We start from the raw sequence: 17,833 nt of genomic DNA, 5'->3' as shown, positions 1-17,833 counted from the left end.
TTGTATCTCTCTCCAGCAACAAGAGATGTTGGGTTCGGCTCCTGGCAAAGTAAGACTCCTTTCACTATTGCATGCTTATTTGGATCCCCATTTGCAGTTCCTTGTACATACACTACCTGTTTCTGTTGGTAGATTGACACCAAAAGAGACCTGTGTCTTCTGAACTGATAGAAGGAAGCTCTGTATTTTGTTACAAAGGGGCCGGAGGGAGTTTTTCTGTCCATGTACTGGGTTGAGTTGTCTTGTTTTATACAACATGTAATCGTTGTGCTAAATCTCAAACCCTTTTCATTCTCACAGGACGAAGCCGATTCCAAGAACGCCTCTCCGTGGAAGGTAAAATCATAACATTAACATGTCATGTGGAGAAAACCATTTCTTTGTTGAATCTGTCCATATTCAGCTTTTTGTTTTCTTCTTGTCTGGTTGGTGTATTAAAGGTTCAAATGCAGAAGATTAGATAGCACACAGATGTTTGTGCTATATTGTCAATCTTGATGTGGCCTTGTACCTGTGCATGCTGATGCTGCATTTGAGGGGTGCACTTAATCATAATCATGACAACAATTAACATAACTCTTTATATAACTTAATTTCACAAAATACAGAAAGCTCTGAGTGGACACTTTTCTTTAGTATGTTTAAAGGTCTAGTATCCACTACATGCACAATTATGGGCATTATTTGCAACCTGGTGGTCTTGAATCAGAGTGATGGTGCTGCTAACTGTCTCTTGGGAAATGTAAAGACATGGGGGAAGCCTTTACACTCCGTTTGGTTGTGGTCTTGACTCTTGTGATTTTTGTTTTTGTCCCCAACCCACTCCTTCCTTCCTTCTCCTCCATTTTGTTCTGGATTTGTTTTGGGTTTTTTTGTTTTGTTTTTGACACTTTATTGTAGAATGTACGATTGGCTGTTCAAACGACTGCTAACTTTAATACTATTAAGGTAAGATTTAAAAGACCCTCTTTCCCTTCCCTTCTGACCCGCCAGTTCCTTGCATCTTTATGTTGTTGTTTGGGAGACTTAAGCCCCTCATCTCATGGTGATTTTACTGTGAACGGCCTGCTCTGGTTGCCTCTGCTAGACGGTGCTGCAGTATAAATGTTTGTTAGTTCTCCATCCTGTGTATTGTCATAACCATGCATCCAGCTCCCTGCCTGACTCACCTAGATGTTGATCCTCTCAGTTTGTGTCGTTATTGTCTTCATCGTCATCCAAAGTATGTCTGTTTCTCTATCAAGTACACAAAAGACTAAACAAACCAGCATTGTGAATTATACAGACTTAATTGTGTAATCAAGATGAAACCTAAATTTAAATTGAATTGACATAATAATGCATTCATTATTCTAATTCATTCATGAGATACAAATATTTAATGGAAGTAGCTTGTCTTACACACACTTTTGATTTTATAAATTCCCTTTCAATATATATATTTATTTCTTATTTGAGCACTGAAAAAGGAAGATTTACAAAATGTTGAAGGCCCTCCTCAAGCTTAACTGAAGCTCTCTTTTAGTCTGAAAACCTTTATTTGCTGGCTTGTTGTAGGAGCTGAACAATCGCTGGAGGTCTTTGCAGCAGCTGGCAGAGGACAGAAGCAATATGCTCGGGAGTGCTCATGAAGTGCAGAGGTTTCATAGGTACAAACACAGATACACACACAAATGCACACTGTCCGAATACTCTCAATGAAATCTTGGCAACAATTAGTTATTGACTTATAACTCCAATTGTACTATAAAATAGATACTAGTAGTATTACAGCCAGCACCAATCAAGACTGGAACAATGGAACAACCCAATATCGTCTCTCGGTACATAACAGATAGACGTTCATTCATTGCTCTGTTTCTTTCAAGGGATGCGGATGAGACTAAGGAGTGGATCGAGGAGAAAAACCAAGCCCTTAACACTGACAACTATGGCCATGACCTGGCCAGTGTTCAGGCCCTGCAGCGCAAGCACGAGGGCTTTGAGAGGGACCTGGCTGCCCTTGGAGATAAGGTGAAATGGAACCTGACCTCTCACATACTCGCAAACACACATTCCCTCTCAAAACACCCAATGTTCCCTTTAAACTAGTTTCTTACAGAAACTTTTGAAATACACGTCTGGTCACCAACCAGATCTCCAAATACTATTAGTCTAATCTTGATTGACTTGACTGATTACTCGCTGCCTCCCCCATTGTCCAGGTAAACTCTCTGGGGGAAACGGCGGAGCGCTTGATCCAATCCCACCCCGAAGCGGTAGATGACATCCAGGAGAAGTGCACCGAGTTGAACACCGCCTGGAGCAGCCTTGTGGGTCGCGCTGACCAGCGCAAAGACAAGCTGGGAAATTCCCATGACCTGCAGCGGTTCCTCTCCGACTTTAGGTAAGGACGGAGGGAATGGATAAAGGACTGGAGGAAAGACTGAAGGACCAAAGAAAGACTAAAGCCTAATGGATATTTTTGGTTAACAGAGACTTGATGTCCTGGATCAATGGCATCCGTGGCCTGGTGTCATCTGAGGAGCTGGCTAAGGATGTGACCGGAGCCGAGGCCTTGCTGGAGAGACACCAGGTATTTATGCACATATATGAATAATACATAACTCCTAGATGTGCACCAACTCAATGAACTTTTTGGGGGGGGTGCTACTCAATAGTTATTGGACAGTCTTCTACTTCTTGCTTTCTAAGGCTATTTGTTCTCCATCTCACTCTTTCTCCCCCCTCCCTTCTTCCAGGAACATCGTACAGAGATTGACGCCCGTGCTGGCACCTTCCAAGCCTTCGAGCAGTTTGGCCAGCAGCTGCTGGCGCGGGGACACTACGCCAGCCCAGAGATCCAGCAGAAGCTGGAGGCTCTGGACCGTGAGCGTGCCGACCTGGAGAAGGCCTGGGTGCAGCGGCGCATGATGCTGGACCAGTGTCTGGAGCTCCAGGTGATTAATCAATGCATAAAACGTACCATTTTCGCTCCCAACACAGTAAATACCATTTACAGTCATTTATTCAGTGAGACCCATCTTTCAGGACACACGTTTGAAACACATGTGCAGCAAAGGCCCAGTCAATTCATGACCTCCCCCCGTATCTCAGCTGTTCAACAGGGACTGTGAGCAGGCGGAGAACTGGATGGCTGCCCGCGAGGCTTTCCTGGCCAGTGATGACAAGGGAGACTCCCTGGACAGCGTGGAGGCCCTCATCAAGAAACACGAGGACTTTGACAAGGCCATCAATGTGCAGGTTCGCTGGTGAAATACTTTAACACATCTAGATGCTTTGAATATCAAGCTCATTTGATCGTAACAATGGTACTGTTTTCATATTGTACCTGCTTTTCCGCTCTATAGGAGGAGAAGATAGCAGCGCTGCAGTCCTTCGCCGACCAGCTGGTTGGAGCTGACCACTACGCCAAACCTGAGATCTTCAACCGCCGGAACGAGGTTCTGGATAGGTTAGTCACTGCTGTTAAAATGTGGTGATGTGTTCTCTTGTATGCATGTGCCTGTTGTAGTGTGCGTACTTGTGTTCATTTCTCGACGTTGCTTGGACCTGTGTGGCCTAACACTGATTTGACCCATAGGTGGCGCCGTCTGAAGGCTCAGATGATTGAGAAGCGTTCCAAGCTGGGTGAGTCACAGACCCTGCAGCAGTTCAGCAGGGATGTGGATGAGATCGAGGCTTGGATCAGTGAGAAGCTGCAGACCGCCACGGACGAATCCTATAAAGATCCCACCAACATCCAGGTAGGCATCAAGCTAAAACTGATGTGGAGGTCCGATCTATAGACCTCATAGTGGCATTTGTCAAGATCTCCAGATGTTACTATGAGTCTGAGAAATGAAAACGGCTTATCCTGCATGTCTCTGAGGGCCATATCTTCAACCACATGTTTAACCAATGACAAATACATCTGACCTTTGGCAATGATGAGGGACAACTTCCGCTCTTCTTTTGAGGCTTTCCTCCTGGTCTTTCACTTCCCACATTTGACATTTTCTTACTATCTGTTACTTGACCTTAATGCGCAAAATGCTCCTTGTGTTTGGGAGTAGGCAGTAGCACAATGTTGCATCTTATTTGTGAGGATATAATACTGGAAGGTCAATGTCTTGTTTCTCCCTTGTTAATAATGAATGATGTTACCCCATCCTTTAACCGGACCAAGTCCCCACCCCCATGTCTGAGACTGAATCTCTCTCTGTTCTTTTATTGTCTCTGTTTATAGCTGTCCAAACTGCTGGTAAGTTATGTAGTGTGTCAGTTGAACTAACATCGCAGTAGGTCACTCTTGTTCACATGTCCTCGTCTTTGCCTTGTGTGTAGACATGCTATAGTCAACAACAACAAAAAACAGTTCATCCTAGTGTGTATTCATTCATGCCGGCTTTTCATGTTCTTTTTTAAATTTTATTTCGGTTTATTTGTCTCCATCTTGTGTAAAAAGCACATTTTGTGTGTAGTTTAAGTTGTGTTGTGTTGTTCAGCGAATGTCCCTTCTTTGGACCTGGGTGTGGCTTTCATCCTTCTATTTATTTATTCTCTCCATTGTCAGGGTCATCTTCAGACTCGCTCCACATAAAAAGTGCACATCTTTTTTTGTGCTTTTGGTCCTTGTTATTGTTGCTTATACATTTGATCATCAAACATGATTCAATTTGTAATTAATCTTAGGGGTTACACTGTCCATATTTAATGCTGGACCTGAGAGAGAATGAGAGTGAGGGCACCGCAAAATGCTTTGCTTTATTGCTTATGCCTTTAGTAAAAAAGCTAGTAGCGCATTTTTGTGAAGTAAGATGCTTTTGCAACACGTCTGTCTGCCTCCAGTAGTGTTTTTACAAGTAAGTTATGGAAGAAATCTCATACACACCATAGGTGTGCGTGGTACATGCGTGGTACATAGGTGTCTCATATCTCTCATAGGGTGTGTGCACGTTGTGGAACGACTTGAAAAAGACCCTCTTTTCCTTTTGATTGTTACAAGCGCATTCTTTTGTCACAGACATGGTCCTTTGTCTCTCCACTTTTTGTCTGCCACTGGTGTCTTATGTTTGTAGACGCCAACATATTGTCCTGTCAAGTTATGGTGGTGTTTCAACTTTACCTCTTTTTCTTCCCTTTGTTCATACATACACACAATTGGAAACTGCACACACCTGTTTTAGTCTTGTAGATAAGTTAATAGTCGTATACTTTCAAGTAGAAAACATGGCATACCATACCAGATTATTGTCATACAATTTCTTTGAGTTGAAAAAGTATTTTTGTATTTCTGGCAATTGGAAAGTTTAGTATGTTCAACAACCAACATTCTTTCATTAAACCAAATAAGGCTTCCATTGAAGTAACTGAATGGAAATAAAACATGTACACTTAATACAACAATTCACTTATAAACACACTTATAAGTCCTAGGAGACTGAACCACCCCAACAGCTCACTCAGTCACTTTTCCTCTGTAGTTCTCACATTCTCTTTCTCATGTGCTCTCTCTTCACCCTCCAATTTTGCTCCTTGCTAACAGAGCAAGCATCAGAAACACCAGGCCTTTGAGGCAGAACTGCATGCCAATGCAGACCGTATCCGGGGGGTCATTGACACCGGCAACGCCCTCATCCAGAGAGGCGCCTGCGCCGGAAGTGAAGATGCTGTCAAGGTGATCTAGCCATTAGTCCTTTCCTTGCACATAAATGGGTCAATTTGTATATTTATTGTGCTTATCACAAACAGAATTTAAAATGGAAGATGTATTACTGTTATTCCTGGAACTGAAAACAGACACCCTAACAAGTGTGTGTACCCCCAGGTACGCCTTAATGCACTGGATGAGCAGTGGCAGTTCCTGGTGAACAAGTCAGCAGAGAAGAGTCAGAAGCTGAAAGAAGCTAACAAGCAGCAGAACTTCAATACTGGTATCAAGGACTTTGACTTCTGGCTCTCTGAGGTAAAAAAGATTAATTCCTTTAACGATTACATAAATCAAACTACAAATTTAGAAAGATGTAAACATGTGACTTCTGAATCTGAACCTTACATCTTCTTGACGCTTTTGTTCTGTAGGTGGAGGCCCTTCTTGCATCTGAGGATTATGGCAAGGATCTGGCCTCGGTCAACAACTTGCTGAAAAAACATCAGCTTCTGGAAGCAGACATATCTGCCCATGAAGTAATGAGTCTTCTCTGTACCAGATTAGTTTTAGTGCATGAAAACAAAACAGGAAAACATGCACATTGTACATGTTAAAACAATTCATAGGCCTTGGCATTTGGGTCAGACAGATTGGTCTTTGTGGTTTTAGCAGATTTAGAATGTTCAGTCTGCCATCACCTGCATTTACAATTAGCCTCAGATGCTCACCTCTCTGACACCTTACTTCTCATTCCTCAGGATCGCTTAAAGGACCTGAACGGCCAGGCTGATAGCCTGATGGGCAGCATCGCCTTTGACACCACACAAGTAAAGGACAAGCGTGACGCCGTCAATGTCCGCTTCACCAAGATCAAGAGCATGGCAGCTGGACGCCGCGCCAAGCTGAACGAGTCGCACCGCCTGCACCAGTTCTTCAGGGACCTGGATGACGAGGAGTCTTGGATCAAGTAAGAAACCTTCCCCTGGAACACTTAACCCAGGGAAGGGTGCCAATGTGCCCTTAACAATATCTTAAACTCTTGGTGTCCATCTGACCTCAGAGAGAAGAAATTGCTAGTAAGTTCGGAGGACTATGGACGTGATTTGACTGGAGTGCAGAATCTGAGGAAGAAGCACAAGAGGCTGGAGGCTGAGTTGGGGGCCCATGAGCCAGCCATTCAGGTAAGAAAGATTGTGGAGAAAACTACAATTATGTAAACACACACATGTATATTAAAGCATTCAATATATTTAAATGTCTACTGACTTCTGAGTCAGGGATATGCATTTACATGGAATTAACATTTGTATGTTAATTAACATTGGAAAGCAATAGATACTAAACACTAAGATGTTTTTTGTGTATAGGCTTTGCAGTAAAATTTATATTTTTTTCTCTCCACTGGTAGTCTGTGCTGGATACAGGGAAGAAGTTGTCTGATGACAACACCATTGGCCAGGAGGAAATCCAGCAGAGGCTAGCTCAGTTTGTGGACCATTGGAAGGAGTTAAAGGACTTTGCTGCAGCTAGGTAAGACATGACACTATGATTACTGTGCACACACACAGGAATAGCTATAACTATGATGGTTTAACAATGAAACATTAACCATCTACCATGCACCTTGATTAAAATTTGTGTAATGTAGCATGTTTGAATTTGTGGTTTAGGATAGGCAGATGAATGTTAATGTTGGTGTGTATTACAGAGGACAGAGGTTGGAGGAGTCGCTGGAATACCAGCAGTTTGTGGCGAATGTAGAAGAAGAGGAAGCCTGGATTAACGAGAAATTGAACTTGGTAGGAAGCGAAGACTATGGGGATACGCTGGCTGCTGTACAGGTATGTAGTTCGTAAGTCATAAACTGGAAAACAAGTTATACATTCAGCTGGTTTTGCTTCCTACATTCACTGGCCAGTTTTATATAGATACCTTTGAATAGAATCCGTTGTTCTGTCATTCTCTCCAGGGCCTGTTGAAGAAGCATGAGGCATTTGAGACCGACTTCACCGTGCACAGGGATAGAGTGAACGATGTGTGCTCTAATGGGGATGAGCTCATCAACAAGGTACTGTAGGGACAAATGCACATCTAGCGTTGAGACATTTAGCAGCAAATGTGAATTACTTTTATACTAATCCCAGAAAAATGTATAGCCCAAAATGTTACTTACTTGCATGTGTGTCTCTCCGATAGAATAACCACCATGTGGACAACATTAGTGCCAAGATGAAGGCTCTGAGAGGCAAAGTGACTGAGCTGGAGCGAGCGGCTGCCCAAAGGAAGGCCAAGCTGGATGAGAACTCAGCTTTCCTGCAGTTCAACTGGAAAGCTGATGTGGTGGAGTCCTGGATCGGTGAGGGCTTTCATCAAGATTTTCATAAAAACACCCCTGTTGTTGTTGTTGTTATTATTATAGACAATGTATTTACATGGACATACATATTACAGTCTTTGAACATTCTGTCAATAGACTGCAGGTCACAGATAATCTCATTGGTAACCCTAACACATTTGATATCTTGATTTATTAAAAGTTCAAACTGAACACAGGTTCTAGTGCTCGAAATGTTGTCACTGACTACGTGATGTTTGTCTCTAGGGGAGAAGGAGAACAGCCTGAAGACTGATGACTATGGCAGGGACCTGTCCTCTGTACAGACCCTCCTTACCAAACAGGTACACAATTGCCTTAATTTGGGAAACTGTTGACTGAACGTGCCATTTGTCACAAGCAGTAACTCTGGTTCACTGGTTACTTTCTAATCGGCTAAATAAAGCAATCCTCAGATCAATTTGGAATTTCATTCTATCTACATAAAAATATGGTAACAGTTGTTTATCCTCTGTGGGTTTACAAGGGATGACATTCCTAACTTCTTAATCTGTTATTCATCATTACTCTCTTCTGGACATCAACAGGAGACATTTGATGCAGGCTTGCAGGCCTTCCAACAGGAGGGCATCACCAACATCACAGCCCTCAAGGATCAGCTGCTGGCTGCCAAGCACGTGCAGTCCAAGGCTATTGAAGCACGCCACGCTGCCCTCATGAAGCGTTGGAACCATCTGCTCTCCAACTCGTCAGCCCGTAAGAAGAAGCTGTTGGAGGCCCAGGAGCACTTCCGGAAGGTATGAACGAAGTGTCATCTGACAGAAAATAATTTGCCCATCCAAATAAAGAACACTCTTACCTACACCACATTTCTCTTTCCCCAAGGTGGAAGACCTGTTCCTTACCTTCGCCAAGAAAGCCTCAGCTTTCAACAGCTGGTTTGAGAATGCAGAGGAAGACCTGACGGACCCGGTGCGCTGCAATTCTCTGGAGGAGATCAAGGCCCTCCGTGAAGCACACGAAGCCTTCCGCTCCTCGCTCAGCTCAGCACAGGCCGACTTCAACCAGTTGGCCGAGCTGGACCGACAGATCAAAAGCTACCAGGTGGTGTCCAACCCATACACCTGGTTCACTATGGAGGCCCTGGAGGAGACCTGGAGGAACCTTCAGAAGATTATCAAGGTCAGGAGGGAAAAAACCCCAGGAAGAAATTAGACAGTGAAGGCTTCAGGAAATATCTACTACTATTAGACAATTTCGTGTAGAATGTGTGCATTTTTCTTAGGTGATGAATGCCAAGAAGTAATAAATAATAACAATCTTTAATCACTAGTTGTCTCCCTCTCTCATGCTCTCCTGTCTGTAGGAAAGAGAGCTGGAGCTGCAGAAGGAGCAGAGGAGGCAGGAGGAAAACGACAAGCTGCGGCAGGAGTTTGCGCAGCACGCCAATGCATTCCACCAGTGGCTGCAGGAGACCAGGTAACGTCTTCTAAAGACAGAGGAAAAATTGGTACCAACATCTACTCTGCTGCCATAATACAGCAGAGACCAAAGCCAAATGGGTGTGTGTTAAGCAAGAGAAAGCAATGGCCATAATGTCCCCTGCTTGGTGTAACATTTGTCTCCCCCCCTTCTCTTTGCTGCTACCTTGATGATGCTTGGAAACACTTTGATCAGGACGTATCTTCTGGATGGGTAAATATCACCTTTCTATATTCATGTGTTTGCGAGTGTGTGTGCGTGTGTACATCTGACAGTCAGTGTTGTTAATATATTGCAATCAGGTATGTGATTCAAAATATTGAAATGGCATCACTTTACACCAGTCAATGCATGACATCTTTATGAATAGCATATTTTGGGCTATACAAAACAAAAAGGTACCAAAAGCTTATAGATTAATGGTAAAAACATAAGAAATGTAAAAACAAATATATTGTGCCAATGCTATTACTTTTGAGTGTCTTTCCTTCCTTTTTTATGCCCTTTGTTTCTATTTCTTTTGATTTACAATATCTGTAAATTAATGTAATGTGATCAATTCCCTGTGTCTGTCTTCCCCTTCAATTTGACTTGTGTCACCCCCCCCCCCCCCCCTGTCTAATTAGAATAGCCTACCGTCGAGTTATCCAAGTTTATCAGTATGAAGTCGGTGATGATCTTTCTGGAAGGTTTTTCTTTCCTTTTTCCCTATTCTTCCTTATTCCCCCCCACCCTTTCATGTGTGACCTCATGCACCAATCTAAAACACACCATTTTCAAAGTCCTGTGTTCTCCAATGGTTTTTCTTTACTAACAGTCACCATAATGTAGCACTCAATGACATCTTCTTGAACAGATTGGGCCCTGTTTGCAGTAGTCTTAAAAAAAATAGAAAAATCTCTGAGGCAGTTGGACGTAGGTGGACCTGGACAGAAACCTTTCAGACTTCTAATTCATTTTTTACAACATCAATCCTTTCTTTTCCCTGTAATCTAACCTTCACCTTGGATAAAACATGAATCCCACTAGTGCTACTGGCCCAAAGGAAGTCATGGGACACTGGTGTGCAGTGGAAAAGCACCACTTAATTTGTAAAACACCATTAGAGTAGTTGCACAAACTAACTGAATGACATTTAGGAATCTTGTGGTTTGTGTGTTTAGTTGTGGTGGTCAAATCTGGTTTTAATGCAAGGAGCCTATTGACCATAACCATGACACAGACCATGGTTGGATTCTCACACCCAGATTTGAAAAGTGTGTGTGGTTGAGTTTATTGATGGCTGCAGCTTGTTGTATGGAGTCTAAATCAAAAGCCTCTTTGCCTTTAACTAGTGTTTATGCACATTTATTTGCAGGTCATGTATGGTAGAAGAGTCTGGAACTTTGGAGTCGCAACTTGAGGCAACCAAGGTAAGATTGTGATTTAATAAACATTCATCATATATTTCATTAAATCAAAAATCGAGACAGGGAAATGACAGCTTGTCTACTCTACAGAGGATAAGTTGAGATGTTGCCTGTATTTCTATGGACTCCACTTGGCAAAAATGTAGATTCCATTGTCGACCAGGCTTAATGCTCCATGTTTATATGTGTCTGTGTAGCGTAAGCACCAGGAAATTAGGGCCATGCGTAGCCAGCTGAAGAAAATAGAAGACCTGGGGGCAGCCATGGAAGAGGCTCTGATCCTGGACAACAAGTACACTGAGCACAGCACGGTGGGCCTGGCCCAGCAGTGGGACCAGCTGGACCAGCTGGGCATGAGGATGCAGCACAACCTGGAGCAGCAGATCCAGGCCAGGTCAGAGAGACACGCATGCAAGCCTCTAGTGTAACAAACATTCAGGGAAGAACTGTCGGCTACAGTACTATAGACATTATGAAACTGTAGATTGTCATGGTAGATGCAATGAAAGTACTATTGAAGAAGAAAAAAAGACTATTCACTGAAATGTTTTCACAATTTCTTTTCCATAATTGTATTTTGTTTATTTGCTTTGTAGAAACACCACTGGAGTGACAGAGGAGGCCCTGAAAGAGTTCAGCATGATGTTCAAGTAAGTAGCCATCATTTATTGTCAGGGATTTGTCATTTTGAGCATAGTAGCTGTGTCAGTGAAATGGAATGACCTTACTCTGGTAACTTTTTCTCCTTTTCTCCCAGGCACTTTGACAAGGAGAAGTCTGGCCGTTTGAACCACCAGGAGTTCAAATCGTGTCTTCGCTCCCTGGGATATGACTTACCCATGGTGGAGGAGGGAGAGCCAGACCCAGAATTTGAGTCCATACTAGATACAGTGGATCCCAACAGGTCAACCTGAACTCATAAAAGTTCCTTTGTATTATTATATTAAATTATTAGAAAGAGCACCAGAAAATGTTGTTTGGTTAGGCTCTAAACTATTTCCTTTTCTGTACAGGGATGGCAACGTGTCATTGCAGGAGTATATGGCCTTCATGATTAGCCGTGAAACTGAGAACGTCAAATCCAGCGAGGAGATCGAGAGCGCCTTCCGAGCCCTCAGTGCGGAAAACAAACCTTTTGTCACAAAGGAAGAGCTGTACCAGGTAACTTTCTTGTTCTTTTATCTCCTCCTATGCCCACACAATTCCTTATCACTTCAACCTTTTGCATCCTTCCATTATCACAAGTATAATCCATAAGTAAAATGAAAGTCAGTGGAATAAGACGCATTCATAAATGTCAATAATGATTAATTATTTTCCTTCTACTTTAAGAACTTGACCAAGGAACAGGCGGACTATTGCATTTCTCACATGAAACCCTTCCTAGACAGCAAGGGGCGTGAGATGCCATCGGCCTTCGACTTTGTCGAATTCACCCGCTCACTTTTTGTCAATTGATCCTTCCTCTTGCCTGCCAGTGACTAATCGGGATGCGTTTGTCCCCCACACTCAATTACACGGCTGAAACTGCATGAATCTGACACTAGAATATAGTATAGTTCAGTAACTACCTACTTATCCAAGTCTTTCACTCTTTGTGCTTCAATGATAGCTTAGTGGTTAAGTCTGCATTTTAATGTGGTTATTTTAGCTTGTGCTTTGCTGGATTTAAGAAACCTTATAGACACAGTAATGCTGTAACATCACCGTATAAACTGCAGTGCTTTAATAAACGCGACTGGTTATAACTGGAAATTGTTTATTCAGTGTGGTTTTATTACAAAGTCAACTATATTACATTCCTTACTTCTTACTTAAATAAATAAGGGTGTTGATGACTGACACACAAGTAACAAGTGTCATTTAACAGATCAATGGGAAACATGTTTTCAACATACAACACAAACATACTGAACCACAAATTATCACCAACTCTGATGTGATTTACTCTTCTTGTTTTAAAGGTGCAGTTTGTGGCTCATTCAGCCACTTCATTTGCCAGTTGCTCTAGCTTGGCAGTCTCTCTTGGCCCCTGCTCTGTTAGTTTAGTGCTCAGGTGCCATATGTTGACACTGCCATCTGCATTGCCAACTGCCAGAAGGTGTGTCTGCCGAGTATTAAATTCCAGGCAGTAGACTGGTTGGCCGGCTGTGGTCTGGTCAATCGTGGCTGCTGGTTTCCAAGATCTCCTACCCAAATCAAATATCTGCACCAGACCTAGAAGGAAAAAGTATATCCTATTTCATGTATGGGCTATTTGCCAATCATATCACAGTTAACATTTGACATTTAATCATTTAGCAGATGCTCTCATCCAAAGTGACATACAAATGGCCCATATAGAAAACACAGCAGAAGATCTGTGGTCAGACTCAAGAAACTATTTCCTTGCCTCATTGCAAAGTACCATATCTCAGCTACCAGGCACTGTGGACAAACAAATACTACAGTGCACTTATATCTCAGTAAATTGCATCAACACAAAACAACTACAACAACTTAGAAGTGGAGATTCTGGCCAAAAGCAAATCATTTTCTCATCTGAAAGCAAACATTTGTCCCTGGTCCTTGTGTAATCCCTGCCATGCATGTGCAAATTACCTTGGAGCTTAATACAGTGTAGAAGTGAGAATTCCTAAACTGTGCTGCAGCAGAGGTATATTACATTTACATTTAGTCATTTAGCAGACGCTCTTATCCAGAGTGACTTACATTAAGTACAGGGACATTCCCCCCGAGGCAAGTAAGGTGAAGTGCCTTGCCCAAGGACACAACGTCATTTTGCACAGCCGGGAATCGAACCGGTAACCTTCAGATTACTAGCCCGACTCCCTAACCGCTCAGCCACCTGACTCCCTGTTTTAAGTAATTGGTATAAAGTATTATCTAAACAGAATACATCCATAAATTATTATATCTTTGTATTGGAGTACCTTGTCCTGTGGCTGCAGCAAAGATGAGTGGCCGCGTTGGGGACCAGCGCACCCCAAACACGTAGGATTCTGACACCTGCAGCGAGGCAAGGGGTTCAGCCTGGAGCAAAGAGTGGAGATGGGCCATGCCATCTGTGCCGCCCGTCAAAAACAGGTTCCTTTAGAGGGTGGGGGAACATCAGTTAATACTATAGATTCACAATCATTAAAGCTTCACAAACTTGGGGGGAAATATTTGGGTGAAAATGTGTAGCAACTTGCAACAGGTGTAACAATTTATATGGGCAACAAACAAACAAAAATCCCTAATATTCAATGCACACCAAAGACTTAAGTGATCAGGCTTGTATACATAATCCAAAATTCCACGATATTCCAAAAATTCCTGTACCCGTAGCAACCCATTTTCATCTGAACAGTCAAGTTAGGAAAGATTACCTCAAGGACAATTTACCCCTTACCTATGGAAAGGTGAGCAGTGTAAGGAATGGATGGGACCTCCTTGTTGGCTAAAAGCAAACTGGATTGGTGCTCGCAGTACTATGTTCTCGCAGTCTGAAGGTGTGGCAGCAGGAGTTTGGGCAGAGAAGGAACACTTAAGAACCAAGCCGCCCTCTGAGCCAATCAGGAAAATGTCTGGGTCCCAGGGGGACAGGGCCACAGAAGTGACCCCAACATTGCCGCTTCCTTTGGCCTATGGGTCACATGGAAGGACAAATTGTGTTTATTATGTTTACCAACTGGCCAAAGAACATACTGCTTTCAGAGCATGTTATATTTGCATTTTCTACATCAATTTTCTGAGATGACTTAGGCTTTGAGGCACCTGTTGTTTGACCAAGGCATAGCCTGCACTGAGCACCAGCTCCCCCTTGGCCGCATCCACACTCCAAAGCAGGACCCTTCCCCCTGAGCCAGCACTCAGAACTTCAAGTTCTCCTTTTTTCTGGCCCGGGACCCAACCAACCTGCAGAAAAAAGACGCACTGCTTTTTATTTCATTTTTTACTTCTTCGGAAGACCAAAACATTAAGATTTAATACGGTGGTCTTCAATAGTTTCCTTAAATTACTCAAAAAGTTAGTTTAGACTACAATTGGTGAATAATTTAATATTTTAATATACACCATTTAGTCTGTGGTGGACGTCTAAAATGGACGTACCTGATAGACAGGCTCTCTATGAATGTTGGCGGACATTCCTGTTTGTGCCAATACAAGGTCCTGTGTCCGACTTGTGTCCCAGATAACAACCTCTCCACTGTAAAGACCCCCTGCAACAAATGACAGAATGTTAAGAAAGGCATAAGATTACTGATTTATACATTCTCTTGAGTTACAAAGTAATTTTTTTTAAGTAAAGCTCTTCCATTCTGATACTGGGGGAGAGGTATGCAGACAAATTGGTTTTTAGCATAACTCAATTGACCGACATACCAGTGATGAGAGAGGGACGGGAGGGGTGGAATGAAAGTGCCATGACAGGCCTTGCCACATCTATCACTGTGTCAGGCCGCCTGGGGTTGAGGCCTTTACGATCCAGGTTCCAGGTGCAAATAAAAGACCTTTCTGTGATCCAGTCTCCATCATCAATGCTGTGGCAAAAGCACTTTGTTGTCATCGCTACACTAGACTTTGTCATCATTATTGTATATTCTTTGACTCTGGAGATGCATGGTGTATAATGAGTACATCTTTAACAGTGGGAAGTTTAATTCTGCGCCATGATAACACTTTTAGCAGCAAAGCACAGTATAGCCTGAATAGAGAGCAAACTTACCGACCGAAGGCACATGCAATGACGGAACCTGTGCAATTCCAGGATATACTGGTAACATGCAGACCTCTCTCCTGGGCTTCAGGATATTGAAGGCGGTGTAGGCATGAGACCTATACATTACAAGGATGTAGAGCATCATGTAAAAACAAATACAAAAAATTAACTATTTAGCCTTGTGCATTGAAACCCATTTGTTAACCATTTTAAGAGGCTTTGCAAGCACTCTCTAAATGATCTAGCAACCAAACCCAGGACCAGGTTGAAAGAAATAAAGCTGGTCTTCCAACATGGTTACTGGGGGATTGAGAATTAACTTACAAAGCCATTTGTGATATTTTAGCCTGTGAAGGACTCATTGATCTTTCCTACCGTTTGATTCTGATCTTCCCAATTCACATCAAATCTATCAAATGCATGACTCCTGGCATTTTTTTCCAACTCTTTGACAACCATGTCCTCAACACAATGGAGGAACTCCATCAACCCAGGGGACTTTGGTGTGTCACCATCATGGAGTTGCGTGAGGTGGTCCAGTGGGTCAGTCTGGGTGTCACTTTCTGACACAGACAGAGACTGTATTTGAGCATCCGCAGTGTGTAGTGGTTGAGTTTGACATCCTCTCTGAAACCCAAATGAGAGTGGGTGACTTATTATATTTATATCATATCTAGTTAGCTATGTTACATGCATGCCTACAATTTGACCAATTTTTCCTAGATTCAAGTCTATGCCTTCTGAGAGTATGAATTCAGACCTGTACTTTTAGAAGGGGAAGGTTCCCATGTACACTAACAAGACTGATAATTTATTATGGTCAACCAGCCTTTCTATCTAGCACGTCACAAAATTATGATGACACTCATGCTTGCCATTGGCATTGTTGTCATCATGTGAACATACCGAGTCCTGTGCAGACTGATGTGATTTCCTCCACAGTGAATCGACACCCACGGCATCAATTGTTTCATCTTTAAACATGGTTGTCTACAGCTAGCCAAGTAAACACTTGACTCACATTCACCAAACTCTGTTTCCCCTCTTTCTGTCGGCGAACTAATCAGTAATGAACGCGTTAGGTGTCCTAACTAGACCTAGACTACTAGCTAGCTAGCATCTACAGTACAGTAACATGGTACTGTAGTTACCCTTTCGTGCTAACTTAAAGATAGGCCATCTTTTAGCTACTGATTGAAGGTAACGTTAATCTGTGGTCAGTTCTGCCTCACAGAAATCCACATTTTGTTCAGCATACACATATTAAAAACTATACATCAAAGCTTTGTTGGGGATTTCTCGATTTCACCTGCCTGTTTACCACTAGGTAATACTACCATGGCAACAGAGTTTTGTAGCTGCTCTGGTTTCTTCCGGGTAATGTGGCAGAATGCAATCAACGTCAATGAAGTGCACCGTCGCCATCTATTGTTGGGGGGTGTAAAGCCGGTTGCCTTAAACATAAATAAAACAGCTCCTTTGGGCTAATTTGAAATATTCTCTTCTGTCTCTTGTCTTGCGACAAATATGACTATGGTGCCACGCTGTAGACAGCCTGTAGCCCCTGGGATTAAATTCATACCATTGCTGTTTTAACTAATGATGCACAGCGGACTACATTACCTCGTGTGTACAAATCTTCAAGTATATTAAGGGCATCCTCCATTCACAATATTTTATAATCTTATATGTACTTATACAGTATTTCTGTAGGCTATTGTCTTCACTATTACTGTAGGCCTACATAAAGAATACAAATAATCTGTTTTAGACATCACTTCACAACCAGTTTAAATTAAACAGCAAGTTTTTTTTTTACCAAGAAAGTATGATTTACCAAAACAACCAAACAGCGCTAGAAAGACTGGCAATGTTACGTGTTAATTATGTCTATAGCCTATTCCATTGTCAAGAGAGCATTTAGGTTACAGTAGGCCTATAGTTGTCTACTGGAGTTCGAGTTCATGCAATTCAATCAAATGGTTTTTTTCACTTCGCCTCAGTGATTTGTTCATTGTCTTACTTTAGTGCGCTGCGCCATAACCGTACCCATGCTTGTTAACTCACAACGACTAGTTAGTGATTTGTACTATTATAGGCGGTCTAGTGTAATGATTATAGCTCTAACATTGGACCATTTAGCAATATGGAATTTTGGATAGGTTTTGCACCAGACATTGCTCAACTGCACTGCAGTTGGATATTTTGGATAGCAGTTGGATATGGCTTTGTATGGCGCCAAAGGCAAGGGTACGTTTTCCGGCATTGCA

At 42.5% G+C, this 17,833-nt stretch overlaps 2 protein-coding genes across 12 annotated transcripts in view; one reads left to right on the top strand and one right to left on the bottom strand.

Moving 5' to 3' along the window:
* Positions 1-12,613, top strand: part of sptan1 (spectrin alpha, non-erythrocytic 1) — a 33,187-nt gene extending 20,574 nt beyond the window's left edge. For 4 of the 10 annotated variants that reach the window (XM_062477948.1, XM_062477942.1, XM_062477944.1 and 1 more), the window contains 33 exons: positions 17-49; positions 301-336; positions 901-948; positions 1,558-1,649; positions 1,869-2,013; positions 2,205-2,386; positions 2,476-2,575; positions 2,742-2,939; positions 3,097-3,243; positions 3,351-3,454; positions 3,584-3,746; positions 4,229-4,243; positions 5,528-5,659; positions 5,810-5,947; positions 6,064-6,168; positions 6,391-6,599; positions 6,693-6,813; positions 7,041-7,162; positions 7,341-7,473; positions 7,602-7,700; positions 7,829-7,988; positions 8,235-8,311; positions 8,555-8,764; positions 8,853-9,149; positions 9,334-9,446; positions 9,645-9,662; positions 10,076-10,138; positions 10,807-10,861; positions 11,056-11,252; positions 11,455-11,508; positions 11,616-11,762; positions 11,872-12,019; positions 12,191-12,613. In XM_062477948.1, the coding sequence (XP_062333932.1) occupies positions 17-49; positions 301-336; positions 901-948; positions 1,558-1,649; positions 1,869-2,013; positions 2,205-2,386; positions 2,476-2,575; positions 2,742-2,939; positions 3,097-3,243; positions 3,351-3,454; positions 3,584-3,746; positions 4,229-4,243; positions 5,528-5,659; positions 5,810-5,947; positions 6,064-6,168; positions 6,391-6,599; positions 6,693-6,813; positions 7,041-7,162; positions 7,341-7,473; positions 7,602-7,700; positions 7,829-7,988; positions 8,235-8,311; positions 8,555-8,764; positions 8,853-9,149; positions 9,334-9,446; positions 9,645-9,662; positions 10,076-10,138; positions 10,807-10,861; positions 11,056-11,252; positions 11,455-11,508; positions 11,616-11,762; positions 11,872-12,019; positions 12,191-12,316 (3,987 nt within the window). In that variant the 3' untranslated portion in view covers positions 12,317-12,613. The remainder of the gene's footprint in view (positions 1-16; positions 50-300; positions 337-900; positions 949-1,557; positions 1,650-1,868; positions 2,014-2,204; positions 2,387-2,475; positions 2,576-2,741; positions 2,940-3,096; positions 3,244-3,350; positions 3,455-3,583; positions 3,747-4,228; positions 4,244-5,527; positions 5,660-5,809; positions 5,948-6,063; positions 6,169-6,390; positions 6,600-6,692; positions 6,814-7,040; positions 7,163-7,340; positions 7,474-7,601; positions 7,701-7,828; positions 7,989-8,234; positions 8,312-8,554; positions 8,765-8,852; positions 9,150-9,333; positions 9,447-9,644; positions 9,663-10,075; positions 10,139-10,806; positions 10,862-11,055; positions 11,253-11,454; positions 11,509-11,615; positions 11,763-11,871; positions 12,020-12,190) is intronic. The other 6 variants (XM_062477951.1, XM_062477949.1, XM_062477952.1 and 3 more) reach the window with 4 other exon arrangements.
* Positions 12,170-17,044, bottom strand: dync2i2 (dynein 2 intermediate chain 2). Of its 2 annotated transcripts, XM_062477957.1 has the most exons (10): positions 16,470-17,044; positions 15,939-16,190; positions 15,570-15,679; positions 15,227-15,384; positions 14,954-15,063; positions 14,618-14,758; positions 14,253-14,485; positions 13,792-13,949; positions 13,251-13,285; positions 12,973-13,075 (listed from the first exon to the last, which is right to left on the bottom strand). In XM_062477957.1, exons 1-9 carry the CDS (start codon positions 16,545-16,547, stop codon positions 13,272-13,274), a joined length of 1,254 nt encoding a protein of 417 aa, XP_062333941.1. In that variant the 5' UTR covers positions 16,548-17,044; the 3' UTR covers positions 12,973-13,075; positions 13,251-13,271. The 2 variants fall into 2 exon arrangements, with proteins under 2 accessions (XP_062333940.1, XP_062333941.1); XM_062477956.1 differs by lacking the exon at positions 13,251-13,285 and having other exon boundaries at positions 12,170-13,075; positions 16,470-17,042.
* Between the last annotated feature and the right edge of the window lie 789 nt (positions 17,045-17,833).

Source organism: Osmerus eperlanus, chromosome 14 (genome assembly GCF_963692335.1).
Source record: "Osmerus eperlanus chromosome 14, fOsmEpe2.1, whole genome shotgun sequence".
NCBI lineage: Eukaryota > Metazoa > Chordata > Actinopteri > Osmeriformes > Osmeridae > Osmerus > Osmerus eperlanus.
The sequence above is the reverse complement of the archived record's forward strand: the minus strand, read 5'-3'. Positions and strand labels throughout refer to the sequence as shown.

Excerpts from the sequence above, each read along its gene's own strand:
- dync2i2 (XM_062477956.1), bottom strand. The coding sequence starts at position 16,547 with ATGTTTAAAGATGAAACAATTGATGCCGTGGGTGTCGATTCACTGTGG. Across the intron at positions 14,759-14,953 it reads ATAGAGAGCCTGTCTATCAG|GTTGGTTGGGTCCCGGGCCA; the intron begins GTACGTCCATTT and ends TTTTTTCTGCAG. Across the intron at positions 13,076-13,791 it reads TGCTGCAGCCACAGGACAAG|GTCTGGTGCAGATATTTGAT; the intron begins GTACTCCAATAC and ends TTTTCCTTCTAG.